The 23,820-nt window shown below is 37.5% G+C and overlaps 1 protein-coding gene across 3 annotated transcripts; it reads left to right on the forward strand.

Moving 5' to 3' along the window:
* Nucleotides 1-526: 526 nt before the first annotated feature.
* Nucleotides 527-22,054, forward strand: SH2D1A (SH2 domain containing 1A; the record flags this gene model as incomplete). Of its 3 annotated transcripts, XM_080910539.1 has the most annotated exons (5): nt 527-663; nt 5,403-5,456; nt 14,634-14,697; nt 20,929-21,070; nt 22,017-22,054. In XM_080910539.1, 5 exons carry the CDS (start codon nt 527-529, stop codon nt 22,052-22,054), a joined length of 435 nt encoding a protein of 144 aa, XP_080766665.1. The 3 variants fall into 3 exon arrangements, with proteins under 3 accessions (XP_080766665.1, XP_080766666.1, XP_080766667.1); XM_080910540.1 differs by lacking the exon at nt 5,403-5,456; XM_080910541.1 differs by lacking the exon at nt 5,403-5,456 and having other exon boundaries at nt 527-654.
* Between the last annotated feature and the right edge of the window lie 1,766 nt (nt 22,055-23,820).

A 23,820-nucleotide genomic window follows, 5' to 3' on the forward strand; every position in this document is an offset into this window, starting at 1 on the left:
TAGTTTGGCTGTTTTGATGCTTTTATTTTGCCAGTCCGTTTCTGCTCCTCATGATGACATGTACCATTCGCCTCTAGCACCAGATCTTTTGTACCCTGGTTAAGCCAAGTCATTGTCATCGGCTTCACAGGTTGCAGGAACTCCACAAGAACAAAAGCACTATCAAGCTTCTCATCTTTGTGCAAGCTCTGTCTGCATTGCTGGCACAGCTCCAATACTGCAAGTGCTCACTTTCCCCGTGTGCCCCCTCCCCCACCACACACACTGTGCTGGAGAGTAGGTGAACAAACCCATCACAAGTTTGAAGCTGTTAAACTGCTGAGCTGGCCTGAATTGAAGTGTGAGAAGAGGTTTTAAGGCAGGTAGACAACATCCTGTTGTTAGGGTGCTCGGCTCTCTCTCTTTTCATACTGGCTGCCCTGGGAGTCAGGTGGCTGTGCCCAGCAAGCCACTTAGGCAACAAGAGCAGCAGCAAGAGCTTCCTTCTACCATCACCCTTCTGGGACCATCGAAGAGTTTGCTAGGCATGGATGCGGTGACTGTGTACCACGGCAAAATCAGCAGGGAGACGGGGGAGAAGCTCTTACTCGCCACGGGGCTGGATGGAAGCTATCTGCTGCGAGACAGTGAGAGCGTCCCTGGCGTGTACTGCTTGTGTGTTTTGTGAGTACCTCTCCTGGTAGTGGCAGGCTAGCAGCATGTGTACCCTGCCCATTCATGGGGGGGGGGGGGGGCTGGGAGGGTTACAGCTTTTGGCATAGGTACCCAGGGAATGCATGCAGCAGGAACTGAGTACTCTTCCAGCTCTTATGGATGGTCTCAGGGCTGAACCCAGGGCTGTGGTAGGCAGTACTTGGATGTATGTTCCTTACTGGGGATTTTATCTACTGCATTTTCCCAGGGGGTTTGTGACAGCTTCACTGAATACCCTTCAGAATGATAAAACAGGGCCTAGAATTTACCTTTACTTTGAGGAAGACCCATACTCTAGACTTCGGCTCTGATTCCAAGTAGATACCAAGATGGTGGAGCCCTGGGATGATGGACTATTTGTATTCTGGGCCATGATTTAAGGCAAAGGGAAATCTTTCTCTATTGTTCTCTACAAATGTGACTGAAAATGGTACTCCCAAAAGAAAAGTATCTAGCAAATGCTTGGAGAAGTGGTTAAGAAGGAAATGAAATCCATTGTTTTTAGAACGCAGCACAGGGAAGACGGAGGCAGAGAGAGGTGTGTGTTGAGTTTCAGGTAACTAGCTTGGTTTCCATAACCGGTTCCATGCCAGCCAGGGCTCTATGGTGTAAGATCCTATTAGACAACGACACCGAAGTGGCACAGCACTGAAGAGGATGCGTATGAAAGAGCAGGGACACCTTTCTGCTGCTGCCGAGTTACCTTGCTTTGGAAGAGGAGTAATGAGTTTAAAAAAACATGGTGTGTCCCGTAAAAGATAGGACTGCCAATCGTTTTAAAGAGCACAAAAAGAAAACACCACGGTAATGACCCTACTTTGATCTTTGCCTAGACTGTTCTCAGCCTCTTGCTCCATTCTGAACCAGGTGCAGCTGCATCTTGGCTCCCAACCTCCCTGAGCCAATCCTACCAGAGTCACACCCTCCGAAAACCGATCTCTTAGCCCTTGATTTTAAATGGGTCTCGTTTTCCAAGAGACTAGGAAGATTAAATACCTCCATGCATCAAAAAAAGAAAAAGTGAACACTTGGGCTTGATACTCAGCAAATGAAAGTATGGTTTATTATTAGTCTCTTTTTGGACCAATTATTTCAGTACTTCTTGAGGCAGTCTACAGAAGGACCCGGTTCAAAGACTACTGTAAGAACCGTGTGTATATAAACCCCACAAAGCTTCATTTGTTCAGTGCAGAGTTCAGTGCAGTCTATATAAAATATAAAATCAAAAACAAAACAAAAAATGCTTGGTAGGGAGTTCTGCACATGATAATACACTGCTAACATTTGAACGACTTTCTGGGCCAGAAAAGTAAGATTAAATTGAGGCTGGTGTGAGAGGATTGTCATTGTGTATTGATTTTTTAAATGGCCAACCCTTATTTCTGGCAGTTTTTAGATCATATTAAATACATTTATCATGAAGTCTTCAAGGTAAATAGATGGAAAAATAATTTTCCAGTGTTGGGAACAGAATCTAGGATTTTGTTTGTGTGCCTAAAACGAATTTTTACTTAGCTAGACACTCAACCCTGGGCATGGACCAAGTGGAACTCCAAGAAAGGCTAGGCAAGACAATGACAATCCTTAGGTATTTTTTTTTCCTTGTGGAAAATGAAGGATGGTGAGTAAAAGGGGTGCACTGATAATAGAGGTAACATGCTCCTTAACTGAGGTTCAAATGAAGCCTATGTAGGGGAGTGGGGGCTGGAGACGGTATACCCCAGACTTGTACTTTCCATACCTCCTGGTCACCCCTGACATTAACTAAACCTACTCCCTACTCAAGATCTTTTCACGTCTGTTCAACATTACATCTCTTGTTCATTAACAAATGGACGTGTGCTCTCTGGGTTGCTATCCCATTACTTTTATTCAAGGAACTTTTACTGACACTAGCTTGCTTACTTATACATGGGCTCTACCACAAACCACCTTCATGAAGGAGCAAACATTGTCTCCAGTATTCGGAACACATCCTGGTACTTAACAGGCACTCAGCAAACCATTTGGGATTAGATCAACTGTTCAGACATATTGTACTCTTCACTGCAAAGATCATTAGGCTGGGTGGGGCTCTAGGAAGTCACTCAAATTCTCTGGGGCTTCACCTTACATCCATGTCAAACAGAAACCAGTTGTTATAAAAGATGGCTGTAAGTGAAATCTTGAAGAGATGAAACCTTAGTATTTGGACATGTATTCCTGAACCACTTAAGGAAATTCTCAGCCTTCTGGTTTTTACTGATGGGGGATGCTGTATAAATGTAAAGTAGTTGTTTTTTTGTTGCTGTCAATTAACTTTAGTTGAAAAACCTCTTTCTATGAAAATAGAGAACTGAAGAATTCTCCTCCTCCAGTCTTTAGAATGATGCCCTGTTGTCTGGGTTCTCAGGGTTTATGGCCAGGCAACTGTGGAGGGAAGAGACAAGAGGAAGGCTTTGCTTGCCCTTGATAAGTGCTTCAGGGTTTTTGTTTGTTTGTTTTGTTTTTGCCTTTGAGCTGTGTATCCCTTTTGATACACACAAACATTTTATTCCCTCTTAATGGCACTACGGTAGTAGTGCACCATGTTATTGGGAACATAACCTACTTCCTAACTCAAAATACTGATTCGTAGGATGTAGAGTAGCAAGAAAAAATCATATATGCATGAAAAAAATTCTAATAATGACTGTTTACTCAGGACCACATTATTCCATGTTTTGTTTATTACCATTAACCACAAAGATTTGCTTAAACTTCAACTTACTCTATTTTTCTTGTATGATTCAAACTATGCAGAAAATTGTACTTTCAAACAATATGGGCCTCTATACAGATTAAATCTCAGTCACATAGGACCCTTTTTCCTGTTAGATTTTCAAAACCAAAATGTTTCAAAGATTGTAAAAGTCTTCCATTTCTAGCATTGGTATCCTTCATTTAAAACAAGAAGCTTTTCTTCCAGTTGTTTGCCCTAAATAAAGCTAGAGTTAAAAGAGTCCATCAAAACAGTCTTTTATACTTATTTAAGATAAAAAGTTTGAAAACATAATGGAATTTAAGGAAAAATACTATAATATTGTGATTTAAAGACTACTATTAATTTTTAAATACAATTTCTTTTCTACTTTAAGAAAATGAATATTTTGGAACATGTACATCCTTTCATTACATTTTGCTGCAATTTCCATTTAGTACTAAAAAAGCTGACTCATATGCAGCATATTCACAAATAAGTTCAAGACATTATCTTCTAAGCGCTGTATTTTAGTTCAGCTAAGTTGTACATGAATCATATTTTTCTGGACTAATCACTTATTTTATTGTTTGTTGTCTAATTTTGTTTTTGGATGACTTTGTACATGTACATCAGCTTCTTATTTTGACAACTGAATGATTCAATACTTTTAAATTATAATTCTACATATAAATGATCACTAAATATTTTTGCCTACATGTGCATTCTAGTTTATATGTGTACTTTCCCTTACCAATGAGTATTCCTGTTAAAAATGATTTCCTCTGAAATTTGATGTCTAGTTTTTATTATATTTACACTCTATTTTTCATATTTTAGCTTTTGTTAGTAGCACTAAGCATTTTTTATGTGGTTGTTGAACTATTTTCCCCATTTGTGAACTGGCTTTTTACATTCTTTTATGACTTGAAGATTTGGATCTTACTGCTTTACACACACAAACACACACACACACACACACACACACACACTCACGCACACGCACACACACACAGAAACATCGTAACACACAGAGAAACATCTTAACCTGTTGTCCTTTATCAGTTTGGTGTTTGTTATTTAATAATTTTAGCACTAAAATGCATTATACAGCTTCCTCATGCTTGATTTTTTCCTTTGCTTCTCAGCTTAGAAATTTTTTTCTCCTCCTGACATACACAAAGCTTCACTTTTTTGTTTTAAATATATGATTTTATTAAATTATCCTCTACTCTTTAATTCCATTTAAACTTTACTTTTATGTACATAAAAGATCTACTTTGATTTATTTCCAAGTGGTTTTCAATTGTTCAACAATTGTTTACTAGATAGAATTTCGACTTTTTATTTGGCCACTTTACCAAAAACTAAACGAACTAAATAGTTATAATAAGGTTATTGTTTGGTTCAATTGATACATTTATACTTATATTAATTGAGTTAGTATGTTGTCTTTTTCAAACATACTCAAAAGTTATTAGGTCTTCTTGTCTAATGTTTTTTTTTTTTGATGAAATCTAAAATACTTCTGTTAAATTAGATTAAATTAACATCAAGAATAAATTAAGGACAAACTATCAGTTTTAGAGAATAAACTCTTTTCAAAGATAGGGTGTAAGCTTTTATTCTATTCTTTTTTTCTGGGTATATCAAGTTTCTTTCATTGAGGTACATATTACACCCTCACAAGTTTTCACTTTTCACTCTAAGATAAACAGCCACTTCCCTAGATTGTCTCACAAGAAGAAAACTAATTAAAATATGTTAAAATAAGCTGGAAAAACACCACATATCCACAATTAACATCTCTCTGTACCTAGCTGATTTTATGTTTCTCTAATGAAAGATTCAGAAGAAGAAATGCATTTATAATTCTTCAGCCTTGAAGACACAGAATGACATCATTTGCCATTTATGTCTTTGGATAAAAGAGTTATCTTTTTGTCCTTTTTAAGTGGTGAAATTGATGATTACATTTCTCTTCTGTTAGTGGGCATAGCACCTTCCAGCACTATGGATTAGCCCATATAAATGAAGCCTCCATGTCTGTACCAGCTTGATTTCGCTGTGATCTATCCCTCAAGTGTGTGGTTTCTTCAGCAATAGGGTTTTACTGCCAAGTTGTGGAGGGTAGTCAAGAACATTGGCAATGGCTTTTAATGGTGGTCTATGGGACCTCATTGGCCAAATTTTTAAAAAGTCATAATCCATTCCTGGTACTAGGAATTTTATTTGGTAACATGTGATGTCTAGCTACCTGTTGTAGAGTAACTCCACTTTAACACTTTTTATATATGTGTATATTTATAGTATCTACATTAGTAGGTTTACATAGGACTTTTTGAGAGGGTTTTACTGTCACCCTTCCCTGTATTCTGTCTTCTACCCTACTTTCCTATTGCCACCCCAATTTAACCCTTCTTGTTCTTATATTCCTTTTTTTTAAATCTTTCTACTTGTACGTTCTATCTCTCTTTCTTTGAAAGTAGCCATCCCATGATCCATGATCTCTATAGGTATTCCAAATGAAACACATATATCTCAAGACTCAAAGCTAACAATCACAAATGGGAGAACACAGGTGATGTTGTGGCTCACTCAGAATGGCTGTATCCAGTTCTATCTGTTTACCTGCAAATTCCATTTTTATTATTAGCTGAATACCATCCCATCGGGAAACATATCCCATTTTTGTTATCTATTCATCAGCTGAAGGACATCTAGGCTCTTCCTATTTCCTAACAATTGTGAATAGGGCAGCAATAAAAATGAATGAACCAATATCTCTGTAGCAGATATAGAGTTTTTTGAACTGGAAATAAAGTACCCACCATACAACGGAATTCAAGAAGTAGAGGATATGTAGTACTATAAAATTTCAGGTTACCAGTTGTAATAGCAGGGGACAGTGTGACAAAGGAGAGTATGGCAATGAATTGAGGGTTATAAAATTTAACAATAAATGACACTTTAGTTCTCATCATTTTAGATTCCTCGTTTAATTCCCTATGTATTTATGTGTGTGTTGTATGTCTGTGTGTGAGTACATGTATGTTGGTTTTCTCCTTATTCCATGTGGGTCTCAGGCATTGTAGTGTCCCATTGAGTACTCATGGTAGTACCCACTGAGACATCTTGCTTGCCCAGACATTTTTTAAAAAATTCTACTGTGTATGTTTACTGCTGCCACATCTCCAGAATAGCCTTGGCCACTAAAATTATTTTGGATTTTCTTGGTAGAATTTATTAATGATAATAACCATTAATTAATAATTACTAAATAATTAATTAATATTCATCAATCAATACAATTAATTTATGGTAGAGTGAGCACAAAAGTCATGCTAGTATTAAATTTGTTACACATCAACCACAAAACGGGCAATTCACAGACAAAATATGCTAAAATCTGACTCTGGTTAACAATGTAAAATTGATATTTACTTTTCAGTAAGACAAGAAGTCTACATGAAAATATCAGGATTTACTATCAGAACACTGGATCTACAGTGCCTACCCAAACACAGTGATAGAATAAAGTAAGCCAGACAATGGTGGCACAAATCTTTAATCACAACACTTGGGAAGCAGAGGCAGGTGGATCTCTTGAGTTCAAGGTCAGCCTGGCTTATAGAGTAAGTGGTTTGCAACCCCATGGGAAGAACAACAACCAACCAGACCCCCCAGAGTTCCCAAAGACTAAACCACCAACCAATGAGTACACATGGAGAGACCCATGGCTCCAGCTGCATATGTAGTGTTCTCTGGCATCAATGGGAGGGGAGGCCTTTGGTTCTGTGAAGGTTCATTTCTCTAGTGTAGGGGAAATGCCAGGGTGAGGATGTGGGAAGGCGTGGGTAGTTGGTGGGAGAACACTCTCATAAAGGGGGGTGGGGGGAGGATGGATGGGATAGGGGGATTCCAAAAGAGAAACAGGGAAAGGGGATAACATCTGAAATGTAAGAAAATATCCAATAAAAAAGGGGGAGGGCAATGTAAAATCGAAGCCTCAAGGTTAGTCTGAAGTTGCCATTTAATTTAAATGTAGGGGAAGTCTGTGTTGACCTGTTAGCCACCCCTCCCCCATCCCACATATCTTGGGCTGCTTTCTCTTCAGCTACCTCTCCTGTTCTGTCTTCATCAGAATGTTCTGTCTTTATAGACACATTCTTTTTGTAGAAAATTATACTTCTGAAATTACCGTTAAGACCAAAATGTTCATTCGTTCTCACCAGTCTAAGAATGCATCACACAATGAGGATTAATCTTCAATTTTCTTTCTGCAAGACCCTCTGAGCACACAGTGCAAGTCTACTTATCTCCTTTTTAAAGTAAAACTTGCCAAGATGATTTTTATATTTATGCCAGAAGAGGGCATCGGATCCCATTACAGATGGTTGTGAGCCACCATGTGATTGCTGGGAATTGAACTCAGGATCTCTGGAAGTGTTCTCAACCGCTGAGCCATCTCTCCAGCCCCTGTAACACTGCCTCTTATCTAGGAATTTTACCTTGGTCAAATTCTTCAAATTTTCTTTAGCCCTGGATTAACAAGTGGTGGTGGTAAGAACAGGATCATTACACAGTTTCCCCATTAGTCTGGATATTGAATGACTTTAGATTGTACTCGAAATTCATATCCACTCCAAAAGAAGGAAGTTTGGACAACAGAAAATTATAAACCATTTGAGGGTGAATACAGTTTTAATAATGAAGACTTTTTATGTATGGAACAGTCACTATGGATGTAATATATTTGTTCAAAATTTAGTTACAGCACGTATGGTGACCCTGCTTGCAATCTCAGCGTTTGGGAAGTGAGGTGTGAGGATCACCATGAGTTTGAAGTCAGTCTGACCTGTATAATGAGTTCAGATCAGCCTGAAAAACAAAGCACCAAAAGTTCCTCAACATCTGTTTCATAATTGTGTCTTACAAATGTCTATATTTATAAATATTTAGTGTAAATATATTGTGTAGATAAGATGATGGGAACTAGGTTGCAGTATTTGCAGAGTGAATATATAAGTCAGATGTACTTACAGCTTTTCTTTTGAGAAGCCCTTTAGTTGGCATCAAGAAACTTGATGTGGGTTTGTTGGTTTGAAGTGAAGTCCTACCCACCATACTGACCCACTGAGAAATTGAGAACTAAATGGAGTGACCTTGTACCTGCCCATTGCTAGTCTGAACACATTTTCAAAGCACAGGGGACAGCTTTAGATAAAATAAAGTTAAATTTTAGAATCAGCAAGGACTAAACACACGTTTTGTATTTGTTATTTAGAAAAATAAATTAACAGCAACAATTAAAACACTCCACAGTTTTAAATTCTAAATATTGGGTTCATGATCAATTCCAAAAAGCATCTCAGTGGGAGAAGAAAGTGAAAATTGATCCATTTCTTGATTTGTCTATATTCATAGAGGAAGTTGGAAGCATGTAGCAGTTTTAGAAAATGAATTACATGCTTTCTTCTAATTCGTGATTAACAAAGGCACAACATTCGTGGCTTATGTCAATCAGTAGTTTTAGATTCTGTTCATATTTGAGATTTTGTAATATTTGACTTTCTGGGCCTGGACTATTTCATTTAACATAATGTCTGTCCTTCAGGTTCATCCCTGCTGTCAAAAATAGATAACATTTTTGTTAAGTTTAACTGGTATTAAATTACATGTGTACTTCAGATTTTGTTTTTTCATTATTAATAATTAGCACATATTATACAAAATAGGTTTACTATAGTATTTTCTTACATGTAGAATATATTTTGAACCCATATTTGTCCCATAATTCATTTTGTATTCCCTTCTTCTGGTCTTTTCTTCTCAGTTAGTTTATTTCCATGTCTTCCTTTGTTTGTTTTAAAATCTAGATCCCTCATATAAGGTGTAGTACATCTATATCATACTTTCTTCATACATCATTTATCCAGTCTTGTACACTAAAGTTGATTTCTTATTTTTTATATTGTAAATAGTGCTACACTGAACTGGGGAGCACAGACTCTTCAATGGAATGATCTCATTTAGATATACACCCAGTCATTCTCTGGCTGAGTCATGCAATTTAATTTTTTTGTCTGTGTGTGTGTGAGGAACCGCCTTTCTGTTTTCCATAATCATTCTACTAATTTGCATTCCCAGAACTGTACAAGTGTTCTCTTTCTCCACACCCTCCTCACAATACTCACCTTTCATATTTTTGGTAAGAGTCACTTGAACAGGTGTGGTTTCAGTTTGCATTTCTCCAATGATGAATGGATTTCTTTTCATAAGTTTTTTTTTTGCCATTTTATATGTATTTTATGAAAAATCTGTTCAGGTCCTTTGCCCATTTTCAATCAATTTGTTTCCTTACTGAGATTTTTTTCAAATCTTAGATATTTTGGATACTAAGCCTTATCTGTCAGGCTGATGGGTTGCAAATTCTCTTTCCCCTTCAGCAGGTATGCTTCTAACTAGGGTTTTTTTTGTTTGTTTGTTTGTTTGTTTGTTTTTTTTGTTTTTTTGCTTCTATCTATTGATTAGTTCCCTGCCTGTGAAGAATTATTTTATTTTGATGTAATTTTTATTTCTACTTTAGTCACATACAATTCTGAAGGCATATCTAAAAACTATTATCTTATTTTGAGTAATTCTTACTTGTTTGGAGTAGTTAGGTTAATTTCACTTTTACTATTAAAACATTATTTTCTTTTGACTTATTTCCTTGGGGTGTATGATAATAAGCAAGATTAGTTGGTCAAAGATATCTATAGTTTATGGTTTTTATTAACACTTGTTGCTTTTCCTATAATAGTGATTTTTCTACAGACAGAGCATATATGTGGTTTTAAAAAGCATGTTCTGATGTTTAAATGCATTTGATGTACTTCCAGAGAATTTGAATTTGATTCCCAACATCCATATTAAATGCTATGATCTTAGGATACAATTTGAGTTGTTCTGCTTTAGATTTCCCCCTTCCATGTCATATTATTATGAATGTTGCCTTTGGAGGATGATTGATTAGTAAGTTATATGACTGAAAACAGAAGTCACACACTTTTGGTTTATTTGAAAGAAAAGTTTGTTCATTCAGAATTCAAGGGCTTGGGGTGGGGAAATTGTTAATATCAGATACCTTCATCATGAGAAAAAGTATGTGCCATTGACATCAGCTTGTTTGGAGACTGAAGAAGGTAAGAGCTTTTGAAGTGGTACCCAGGTTCCTGCTGCTTAACCGAAAGTGAGATAAGATCAGATTCGTTAGGAAACAATTTTCAAAACATACTCATTTATTTTGACTAAATGAAGCTGAATGATGGTAAAGAGTATATCCATTGTATATTTTAGAGGCCCATTATTCTAGAATCTGGAAGATAGCTTGCTTACCATTTTGGTTAAATTATTGAGAGTTTATTTTTGTGTGTATACATGTATATGTGTCTATATGTGTGTGTACAAGTGCTTGTAGGTATGTGTACACATGTGTGTGGAAGCCAGAGAACAACTTCAGGTGCTAGTCCTCAGGAGTTGTTCATCCTAACTTTTTGAAATGGGTACTCTCACATTTCTGGAGCTCACCAACCTTGGTAGGCTGGCTGGCCAGTGAGCCCCAGGGATCACAACTCCAAGTGCATAGCATCATGCATAGAATGGATTCAGAGGTTGAACTCAGGTCTTCCTGCATACAGGCAAACACTTTACCAACTGCATTATCTCCAACGTTCCATTGTTGAGATTTTTAAGCACTGCATTTTCTATATAATCACCCTTAAACTTATTATGAATTATTTACATTAATTGCTTCCCAAAGGGTAAAAAAGAAAACTAAGGGCCCTGCCTCCACTTTCCTCCCTGCGTTAAGAAAGTCTCTTAAAACAGGTTTCAAGCTCCCATGGTGAAAAACAAAAATCAGAGTTCTTGTCTTGTTCGCTGTTGAGCACTTACTAAAATTGGTGTACTTTAAAGGAGAGTTCAATTACTTAAAAATTAGACCTTAAGTAAAATAACTTATTCAGCATATTATATATATGCACATGGTAAGTTATTTTATATATGATTTGAATGCTTTGGTAAATGTATGTTACAAAAATAAAACATTTGTTTTGAGATCACACCAACATTTAAATTGGCCTTTTGTTCAATTTCACAAGTCAAATAAACCCGATTAGATTAGAGTGTTTGAAATGTCTTTTGTAGTTCGTTAGGTAATTAGTGCTGATGGATAGCGATTAAAGGCATAACAATTTAATTCAAATATTTAAAGGCTTTTTAATTCTAAAGGGACTTGATGCCAATGTGAGCAATGAACTAAGCATAGCTGTCTCTTTGTAAGATTTTAGTATCATTTACTCTTTTAAGTTTAAACACAGTGATTTAAACAGACTTCAAAATATTTTCTAACCGAGGATACCAATTGATCCAATCCTGTGCCCAAGAACAACAGAAAATATATTAAATGAGATCATAATAATTTATTTATATTCAGATTCAAAATTTGTTTGAAAATTCAGCATAAAGGTCACCTTACTTTTCTATTAGGCAACTATTTATTAAGAAGTTGGAGAGAGGGCTCAGTGGTTAAGAGCACTGGATGTTCTTCCAGAGGAGCTGGGCTTAGTTCCCAGAACCCATATAGTGGCTCACAACTGTCTGTAACTCCAGTTCCAGGGGACTCAGTGCTCTCTTCTGGCCTCCATTGGCACTGTCCACACATTGGCACAGACATAAATGCAGGCACAAAGATCAAACATAAAATAAAAATAAAATAAATCTTTATAAAAGGGACCGTAATGAAGAAATGCTCAGTTCACTGAAGACCAGGGAAATGAAACCCAAAGTCACAAGATTATTCCATCACTCCATGAAAAATAAATGAGTAAACAACAAATAATGAAAGCTATTGTCAAAGAAAGTAAATAAGTACAAATGAGAACATGGGAAAGGGGAAACATTACTCACTCTTTACAAAAATGTAGATAGGGCAATACTTTGGAAATATGGAACATTCCATATGAAAAACAACATAGAAGATCCTCAGACAAACCAGAGCTACCACATTCTTCAGTTATCCACACCTGAATATTCATCCAAAGAAAATGAAATCAGTATGTTGGAGAGATATTTGACCTGTCAGATTCAGTGCAGCATTACTTTACAAAAGCCAAGAAATGGAGCTAGCATGAGGATCCATCAATTGAGGGTCGAGCACAGAACAAGGAGACAAACAGAATAGAAGTCTGTTCAACTGTAAACAGAATGAAATCATGTAATTTGCAAAAGCGTAGATATAACTTCAAGTCATTATGTGAAATGAAATATGGCAGACACAGAAAGTCATGTACCACATGTTTTTATTCATATGTGGAATATAACAAAATCATTCCCGTGGGGACTGAGAGTAGTGTGTTGGTTGTCTGTGGCTGGGGAAAAGAGGAGAGGTGTAGGCTAGGGAATTGCTGAGCAGTGGGCACTTAGTGTTCTGCTTTGCTTTCTGTTGTTGTGATAAACACAGCGACTTAAAGCAACTTGGGGAGGAAAGGGCTTATTTCATCTTTCAGCTTAAAGTTCATTATTGAGGGAAATCAGTGCAGAGAGAGGCAGGAAGGAAAACAGAAGCCGTGAAGGATGCTGCTCATTGGCTTGCTCAGCTTGCTTTTAAAAATATAATTCATGCAGAGGTAGCAGCACCAGCAGTAGGCTAGGCCCTTCCACATGAATCATTAACCAAGAAAATGCCCACACAGATCTGCCTACAGATACAGGTCAGTGTAATAGATTCATTTTCTTAGTTGGGGTTTCCTCTTCCCAAATGACTAGCTTGTATCAAGTTGACAAAAAAAAAAAAAAAAAAAAAAAAAAAAAAAAAAAAAAAAACCAAAAAACTAACCAGTACAGTGAAATAGGAACAAAAATTTCTGATTTGTTCATGCACAGTCAGATGGTGATAGATACTAATAATGGGCTGTACATAAACAAACAAAACTATAGCTGCAACACTTAGAAGAACTGACCCCACACGTTGCCTGGGCAACACAGTAGAGCTAGACCTGGTAGGTGAGCAAGCTCTGAGGACATGAGCGCGGGAAAGCTGGCTGTGTTTCTTGCCTGGGCAAGGTAGGAGGGCTAGTCCTGGTGGCATAGCACAGGATCGCTGGTGGGCTGACCTATGTAGCTTACACCCAGGTACAGATCCAGGTTCAGGATGACAGGCACACAGTACCACACCACAATGCAGATCCCTCTTTTATAGCATACTTCCCCACACATTTTATGTGTGAGCATTTTGACTTCATGTATATATGTGCACCATGCAATTGTTTGGAGTTCATAGTGGTAAAAAAAAAAAAAAGGAGCATCAGGTACTCTGGAACTGGAGTTACAGATGGCTGTGAACTACTACTGTGTGGGTGTTGGGAATTGAAACTGGTCTTCTGCTAGAGTAAAAAAAAAATGCCTTTAGCTTTTCAGCCATCTCTCTAGCCCCATAGTAACCACCACCCTATTCTGTATTTCTTTGAGGTAAACACTTCAGCATCTTCAAGTAAGGGAAAATGGATACTTAAGGGAACTGGGTTTTGTGCCTGAATTATTTTACATCCTGTCCTCCAGTTTTATTTATATTGTTGTAACTAGTAGAATTTAATTATTTCAAAGGCTGGATAGCATTCCATGTTACAGTACTTCTTTTTAAAATCCAATTACTACTACTGCTATGCTTCAATGTTATACGTTGGTATAGTAATAGTATATTACTATTTATTATAATAGTATTAGAAAAATAATAATATTTCATAGTACGATATACTTACTTTAATAATACTATCAGTATTACTGTTCATTTAACTGGGTCTTATTTCAGTCAACCACGTTTAGCTTAAAAAAACAGTAAGAGCCTGGCTTGTTAAAGTTGATTAATAATCTATGATTTTGGGAGGTCAGTGATGGCAGGCCTATAGCTTCTTTTGTGTCTAGTCTCTCTACTAGACAAATACTTAGGTATAGTAATCCACACTAGGTTAAAGAAAAACAAATCACTTGAAATTGTGATTGTGCTGGAATAAAATGTAAGCAAATGAAATCCAATGACTTTGCTTCCGGAGACTGCCAGGAAGCTATACGTGTACATCCAGCATATGTGACATTTTTTTTTAGATGAAAGTAAGATGGAGGTTAGAGCATTCACTGTTCTTCTGCAAGCGATTAGTAATGGAAATGCTCTCTTTCACAGGTATCAAGGTTTCATCTATACATATCGAGTGGCCCGGACAGAAACAGGTTCTTGGAGTGCTGAGGTACAGCTCTTTTATCTGCTTTTGCTTCTCTGGGTATCAGAAAAGTGCTTGAAATCTAGGTTGGTTTAAAAAAGTGAAGTCATAGCATACACTACCAAAATATTAATCACATTTACATCACTAATGCTCAATTCTATAGTCATGGATGGATTCATTTAGAAGTCTTTAGAAACTTTTGATTCCAGACCTGTTTAGCCACCACTGTGTGAAGTGAGGTCATTTATTTATTTATTTTGTTGTCTGTGTCTGGTTTTATTTAAAATTTATTTTATTTTTACATGTTTATTTATCCTTTTATTGGATATTTTAGTTATTTACATTTCAAATGTTATTTATCCCCTTTCCAGGTTTCCTATCCAGAAATTCCCATCCCTTTCCCCCTTCCCCTGCCTCTATGAGGGTGTTCCCCCACTCACCAACTCCCTTCTGCCTCCTCACCCTGGCATTTTTCTACACTGGGACATGGAGCCTTCATAGGACCAAGGGCCTCTCCTCCCATTGATGCCAGTCCTCTGCTACATATGCAGCTGGAGCCATGGATCCCTCCATGTGTACTCTTTGGTTGATGGTTTAGTCCCTGGGAGCTCTGGTTGGTTGATATTGTTGTTATTATGGGGTTGCAAACCCCTTCAGGTCCTTCAATCTGTTCTCTAAATCCTCCATTGGGGACTCCATTCTCAGTCCAGTGGTTGGCTGGGAGCATCTGCCTCTGTATTTGTCAGGCTCTGGCAGAGCCTCTCAGGAGACAGCTATATTAGGCTCCTGTCAGCATGAACGTCTTGACATCCACAATATTGTCTGGGTTTGGTGGCTGCATACGGGATGGATCCCTAGGTAGGGCAGTCTCTGGATGGCCTTTCCTTCAGTTTCTGCTCCACACTTTGTCTCTGCACTTCCTCGCTTAAGTATTTTGTTCCCATTTCTAAGAAGGAGTGAAGTATTCACACGTTGGGTTTCCATCTTCTTGAGCTTCATTACGGTCTGTGAATTGTATCTTGGGTATTCTGAGGTTTTGGGCTAGTATCCACTTATCAGTGAGTGGATACCATGTGTGTTCTTATGTGACTGGGTTACCTCACTCAAGATGATATTTTCTAATTCTATCCATTTACCTAAGAATTTCATGAAGTCATTGTTTTTAATAGCTGAGTGCTACTTCATTGTGTAAATGTAAGATATTTTCTATATCTATTCCTCTGTTGAAGGACATCTGGGTTCTTTCCAGCTTCTGGCTATTACAAATAGGGCTGCTATGAAAACAGGAGAGCATCTGTCCTTGTTATGTGTTGGAACATCTTTTGGGTATATGCCCAGGAGTGGTATATCTGGGTCCTCGGGTAGTACTATGTCCAATTTTCTGAGGAACCACCAGACTGATTTCCAGAGTGGTTATACCAGCTTGCAATTCCACCAACAATGGAGTAGTGTTTCTCTTTCTCCACATCCTTTCCAGTATCTGCTGCCACCTGAGTTTTTTTATTTTAGCCATTCTGACTGGTGTGAGGTAGAATCTCAGGGCTGTTTTGATTTGCATTTTTTTGATGACTAAGGATGTTGAACATTTCTTTATGTGTTTCTCAGCCATTCAGTATTCCTCGATTGAGAATTCTTTGTTTAGCTATTTACCCCATTTTTTAAATAGGGTTATTTGGTTCTCTGGTGTCTAACTTCTTGAGTTCTTCATATATATTAGATATTAGTCCTCTATGAGATATAGGGTTGGTAAGATGTTTTCCAATCTGTTGGTTGCATTGGAACTGATGCTGCTCTGTGTGCATAGGCAAGATTTTCAATAGAAACATATTAGAGGCTTCTGGATATTTGGAATAGAGAAGAGGGAAAATTGTAATTATTTAATAAAAACATTGAGGATTTAAACATATATAAACAAAGCATTTCTACCTGCTATTGCAGTGGTTTAAAACAGTGTTTTATAGAATCACAGTTCTCTTCTATCTTGTGACTCCCTGGGAAGGTGAGTGGGTGTACTTCTGGGTACCTATCTTGGCTTCATTGGGCAATATCCCTTTAGTTTTCCTTATGAACTAGGACTTTGAATAAGATTTATTCAGGATGAAGGTTTCTTATGGCATTGAAATATTTGTACACCACTGTATCAGTCCAAGAAATGAGTGAAATCTTTCTATGGAGTAGGGTGGTATAGAACAGCCTATCTTATGAATCAATTCATGACTCCACAGCTGAGGTTTGCAAACTTGAGTGAGGTTTTAGTTGGTTTCTTATCCTATCCCAATAGTGGAAATGCTTCACAATTACTTTTTAAAAACATAAATGTTAATATCAATGTCTATTAGTAACTTAATATATCTGTGCATTTAAAGAATAATAAAGTCTAGACAAAAGTTAAAAAGTGTCTTACATATTTGTCAGTAAAAAAAAAAAAGTGTAAATTACAAGTATTTGAATTGCCAAAACAAAGGAGAATGCATTCAAGTACACCATTATCTTATTAATCGGTTAATTTTATATTTTAAGTTTTATCTTTAACTTTCAGGTTTTTAAAAAATAGAATTTGGGATAAAACCCAGGGTCTCATGCATTTTAGGATATTGCTATACCATTGAATAATATCCTCAAATACTTTTATGTTTTGACCACTGTACATAGTAATGCATTTCATAAGACAGTTTATAACATCCTTTGATCATGTTTTTCATATGATACTATATTGTTTTCTGTCCATGTTACTTTGTGTCATGATAATTAATACAGTAATACTATCCAATCACTACCAATTCTAATGAAAACTATACTTCTTAAACAAATCTATCACTTCAAATAAATAAGCAATTTGATTTATCATAAAGAATAGTTACGTAGAGCTGACACATAGGAATTTGTGTATGGGTTATCTGTATATAATCTTTTTCCCCTCAACAAAGATCCTTCAGATGAGCAATAGTGAATTTTAATGGAGAGCCTTTGATTTTCATGATTTAAAAATAAAAATTAGTTCTTTGAGAATTTTGTACAATATGTTTTGATCATATTTATCCATGTCTTCCAACTCTTCACAGATCTATTCTTTTTCCTCCCTTTCCATCCAAGGTTGAATACTCCTGTTTTTTCTAAATCTGTCAATGCAGTTTGTGCAACTCAAACATTCTTGGGTGTGTGGCCTTCCACTGAAGCATGATTTACTTACCAGGGGCTATTCTCTTAAAAAAAAAAAAAAAAAAAACCCTGGCTCTTCTCGTAGCTATTAATTGCCCATAGTTCCTTGACTAGAGGTGGGACTCTGCATACTTCCCCTCTCCATGTTGGGATTTGGTCTAGGTTGGGCTTGCCCAAGTCTTGTGTTTGCTGTTATAACTGTAATGAGTTCATATGTGCAGCTATCCTGCTGTGTCTAGAAGACTCTGTTTCCTTGGAGTCATCCACCCCCTTTGACCCTTAACACTCTTTTTACCTCCCTTACTCCGTGATGCCTAAGCCTTGGGAGGACGAGATGGGATATCGATCCTTAGACACATTTTATAGTTTGTTTTCTCCAATTTCACATATAAGATCATATCACATTGTTACATATATGCAATCATTTTAAGAAGGTAGGAGAGGGCTTAGGAGCATAAATATTTTCTATGTTGTCTGATTTGACCCTTGTTATTTAGAAATATTATAATTATTTGTATCATGAGTGCAGTCGATTGGCATGAATTATCCCCAAATGTGAGAGAGATAAACCTCTTTGCTTTATGTTGTATTACATTTTTTTATGTCTACAACATTTGCCTTCTTGTTAAGGTGAATATTAAACTAGTGTACAGTCTCAGAACTTATACTACCTGACTGGAAGGAATTTCTCCAGAATGCATTGAAGACCAATAGCATTTCCATGGATAACTAAGAGGTGGCAGTATGGGGGACACAAATGTGAACAAGAAATGAATTCATGGACAGGATAGTGCTGTCAGTGGTGACTTTTTGTGTGTGATAAATGTCTTTCCAAATTTTGCAAGTGGTACTGTACTATGTTTAGGAAAAAAAAAAACATTTTCGTTTGCTACAGTAGAAAAAGTCATGTCAGTAGCTTTCTATCCACTGTACACAGAGCATTTGAAAGCTAGGTAAACGTAAGACAGAGATTACATTGAACCTTGAATCTATTACTTATACAAGACAAATATTCATGTTTTTCATTTTAGGTAGAACACTGCTGAGGATATTAACTCATTCCTTGGAGACTAAATTTATGATGAATTGTTGATTGTTATTTATTATTGAATAGGTTGTCAGCCTTTCATTGTCAAAATCGTACTGTTCTCTTCCCGCCAAATTCTGCTCCTTTGGACCTTTCTGCATAGTTGGTCATCAGGAGATCCTTAGCTAACAAGCAAATTACTTACTGAATTAAGCCAAGCATCATGAATTAGCTCAACCATTTCCTAAAGAAACACTGCATCTCAAGTTCAAATTGCTTCTGTATGTCCAGTGCTATAGCTCTTCCCTGTCAACACGGATTATAAAGTGTTAACAATCAGTCCCTGTAGAAATGATGCCTTTGTTGAAAACGCTTTTATTAACCACAAAAATTTTAGTCTAAATGAAGTGTGGTTTTGAAATGGTTCCACTCTTGGTAAATGTGTAAGTTTTTCCTCTGCCTGGTGACCTCAGCTTCACTAGAAACTTCTTGGTCTTTTCCCAATCTGAACGGAATTCAGAGACACCTCTGCTGCTTCTGATCACACACGTGACTGCACACCTGCTTAGTAATTTCCTTTCTGTAAGAGGATTAGTTTACGTTGTCTGTGCCTGCGGAATGAAAGCAATGGAAAGAGTGCGTGTGTGTCTACCAATCCGAGACGGAATAGTGAAAGCAATACACGGGAACGTGTTTGCAAAGATGAAGACATGCCCTAAGAAAGACATAAGGAAGTAGTTTGTACCCATTGCATGACTTTGTCCTTTGCAGAGTCTATCCTGGAGCAAAAGCTAGTCACAGGCATGGCCTCTGCAAGAATAGCCATGTTATTTTTACATGAGGCCTCAAAAGAAATTTAGGAAGCTCTTCTGATTCTACGGATAGAGATGAGTGGGAGACTGTTTCTGTCTATTGAGAGTGTACAGGCAGGAACGACTTTACAGTGCAGAAGAAAATACAGGGTTTGTACTGGAAAAGTCCTTACTCCAAAGTAGGCAATGACAATGTAGCTTTGGGTCTAGCTTTTGGTCTAATTGACAGAAGCCTTGTGCTAGACTTCATGTTTTCTCATCAAATGCTAATAACCAAGCAGCTCCCATCTTAAAAGAGCCTTCCAGATGGAATATCTGAAAAACAACTTTCTTTAAAAAAAAAAAAAGAATAAAATAGAAAGCAACAAGAGTCGTCATTGTTTCGTTGCTCAGAGCGATACTCTTTTATTTTCTGTAAAATGACAGTTTGGAGCTGGTGCCTAAAGCTCAGCTCCAAAGCTTTGTGGGGGAGTGTTGGTTCCAGGCAGTGTCTTTGTGAGAGCGCAGATGTCAGGGAAAGAATACAGTCCTGGCAGCCACTTCCAAATGGGATCCCTTTACAAACTAACACATATATAAATAAAGGTGACCTTCTATCTGTAGCCTTTCATTTTCATGTCATAGAGGAAACCTTGTCACGGTGTAGTGCTGACTGTGAGATGGACTGGGGCTAGGAACACAAAATTTGCAAGAAGGATGAGTTAGTATGGCTTATGATGTAGAAGAGTAAATGTGATAGCCAGCCATGCATTTCCGGGTATCATCACAGCCTAGTTTTAATTTTCAGTGTAGCATTTTATATTGTGAAACTATGATGGGCTAGAGGTTGTTAGTTGTTGTTTTGGTTGCTCAGGCTTTTTTATTAATGACCTGGAGGATCTGGTATTTTTTTTTTATGTTTAACTACGTCTCCTTTGCTACTGAATTCATTGTGGGTAATGGCCTGTACATCCTTAGAGGTTCCGGATATGTGATGGGTACCAGTGAGGAAGGGCAGGGCTGTGAGCAAGAGCTTGTACAAACTAATACTACCCTTGGGAAAGCTGAAATGACAGCTCATTAGCTCCTCTTGCAGGGAAATGCAGCCAAGCAAAGTAAGCTCTTCTGGATGTTGTTTTGCTTTCTTCCTTATGTTTTCAAATATTTGAGCAAGTTGTACAAATGTTACCTCTCAGCATCCTTCTCACATCTTATGGGTCTTTTTCTTTAAGCATTAGGAGGCAAATAAATAATGGTTTTTGGTCTTTTATTTTCCAGACAGCACCTGGGGTACATAAAAGATTTTTCCGGAAAGTAAAAAATCTCATTTCAGCGTTTCAGAAGCCAGATCAAGGCATTGTAACACCTCTGCAGTATCCAGTTGAAAAGTCCCCGGCCAGGAGTCCACAAGCTACCACAGGTGTGCCTAGCGGCCCAGTTTAAAAAGAGTTACAGAGTTTCAGGTTGGCGGGGAGGGGGAATGGGGAGTAGGAGGGGTGGAGTGTGTCAGCCTATTCACAACCACTTCATAAACAGGAAGACTCATAAGAAAAGATGTAACAAGGAGGTAGCTGGAGCCAGTCAATCTGGTGAGAGGTAATGACTGAAAGGGGCTATCAGATGCTCTATCACACACTTTTCCTAAAACTGTAGAACAATGGGAAGTATGGTTCCAGGATAGCTAAATCTCTTTATTTCTAGCTTATTGCCCCTATTCCCCTTTATAAACAGTAAATACCATTTTGCTTCGATGACCTGTGCACGTACAATTTGAAAGATGGCACAGCAAGGCTCCTGCTACCCGAGTTCCCGTGATTTTGACTTCTGAACTGATGTCGTTTGAATGAATGAGTGACATGTTTATAGTAGCAAAGGAATTCAAATTAGCAAACTTGGCTGTTTTACTAGCATGCATGATTCTCTTGAGCAAAGCTATTTTTAGGGAAAGTGTTGAGCACAAGACTGAACACACCAGCCAACTGATATCTCTGCTGTTCTTTTATGAAAATGGGTTAGTGTTTTGTTTTGAGTAAGATGTGCTGTGATTGATACAGTTATATTTATGATAAAGTGAGTTTTTATCACTTTGAGGGCAAGGAGCCAGGCTCAGGTATAAGTTGATAATTAGACTCACCTGTGAATGAAATTAATGAATAGCTCGACATTGAAATAGAAATGTAAATTGAACTCCAATTTAGCATGCAGCTAACTTTTCTACCTGTCCAGTTCTCCACTCTTATGGCTGAATTTTAAACAATAGCTGCTTGAGGCATCATAGCATGAGGTTCAATATTACAAATTTGAGTTAAACAACTATTTTAATACAGAATGACTTTGTCCTGATGTTGGCTATTCTTTTTCTTTAGGGAGAAGAGATTCTGATATTTGCCTGAAAGCGCCATGAAGAAGAGTAACTCACCCTGTACTTTATTTTCAATAATTTAAGTATGTGCCAAGTCTTGTATATTGTAGATAATATAGCTCAGCGAGCTGCAAATGCCTTTTAAACATGACTCTAGTCCTGTAATAGCATCTCGCCTGATGTCAAAGCTGCAAGTGGACGTAGTAGATAACAAGGGCTTTAAAGTGCGGATTGAAAAACAGAATCCCTTAGGGTATTTTTAGTTGCTGTATTTCCAAATGAGAAACAGTTTAAAAGCACAATGAAGACTTTACACACGATTAATGTCAATTCTTACCAAATGTAAATAAAATTAATCTCTCTGTCTTTTTTTTTCTCCCAAAAGCAGCATGTTTGTGACTTATTTCATAGCTATTGATTTGCAAGTGTCTTGCTTCACTTCTTGGTAGCAAGGTGGTTGGTACAATAGCGGAGGTGCCTGAGGCTTCTTTTGGGACTTATGAAGTTGTGTGCTAAGAGACGTAGTAGATAAAGAGAAAAGACTATTTGTTTAAATTTAAAATCGACCTGCTTGCCTAGAGTTCTTCTGCTAAGAGAGTTAAATCTTTGGACCAGTGGAGTATATAGTAAGGCATACTTTTCATCCCAGCAATTGAGAGATGAAGGTGGGTGATCAGGAGTTTAATATCATTTGGTTACGGGACACCCTTCTTCAAAAAGCCCACGGACCATACTGGAATTTACAAGCCTATGTTTTTCAATAGTCTCTAAATGTTTATTGTACTTGATGCTACAGGGTTTGAAATTCTGTTAGAGATCTGATGAAATTATGCACTGACTTTCTTTTCATGCATCTGTGCCCTAGTTGTTTCTGCTGGAAGCAGAAATGTATTTGGAAGGCAACTCCGGTGGCTGCATCTCATGAGCAACTGATTTGTAATTAGGCAACCCCACAATAGCTTGTGGTTTCATTAATTTTCAGCAATTTTGAGTCACAGAAGCCTAAGTAAGAGTTGGACTGTAGGCAGTGGTGTCTTCTCACATTCCTCTTTCCACGGTGTTTGTGACTGATTGTATGCCAAGTTGCTCCAGGGCTCTCCGAATTCATTCACTCAAAGAACATAGCAGTGCACTGGGGGCAGAGAAGTAGAAACACCTGTTTCATGCCTTCAGGCAGTACACTGTCCTTTCGGACAGGAAAACTGTCAGGGTAAAAACATAAAAAGAAAATTTAGACACAACAATGACTATGAAAGTTGATACATATGTAAGTGAGGTTCCCAATCTGTAGGTACATTTGTATTTAGTGGCAGGACGACTCAGCATAAATACTCTGGTCCAAAATCCACAGGAAAACTAATACATTAGAACTCTGAGCTTTCCCCAGATCCTGTGAGCTTGGTTAAGAATGCATGAACTGCCAAGAGACAGGGCTCGTTACTCTATGCATCCAGACCATTTGACATGGATACTTAGAGTGTGCAAAAATGGAGGAGCGTGGGGACAGTGACTCACTGGGGACAGCTTGCTATTTGTTGAAATAACAGTGTCATTAATTTGTAAGGAAGTTAAGTAGTTTACTTTTAAGATAGAACAAAAAATACATATGTTTAAATACTTTATTTAAAGATAGGATGTCAGGTAGTCCAGGCTGATCTCCAGTTTGTCGTGTAGCTGGGGATGACCTTCAAGTTTGGATTCTTCTGTCTTCACCCCCTGCATGATTATATTATAGGCATGTGCCACCATACCTGATTTGTACAGCACCATGGTTTTAACCCAGGGAGTTGTGTATGTTGGATAAGCAC

The sequence above is a fragment of the Micromys minutus genome (assembly GCF_963924665.1).
Source record: "Micromys minutus genome assembly, chromosome: X".
In the NCBI taxonomy this organism is placed as follows: domain Eukaryota; kingdom Metazoa; phylum Chordata; class Mammalia; order Rodentia; family Muridae; genus Micromys; species Micromys minutus.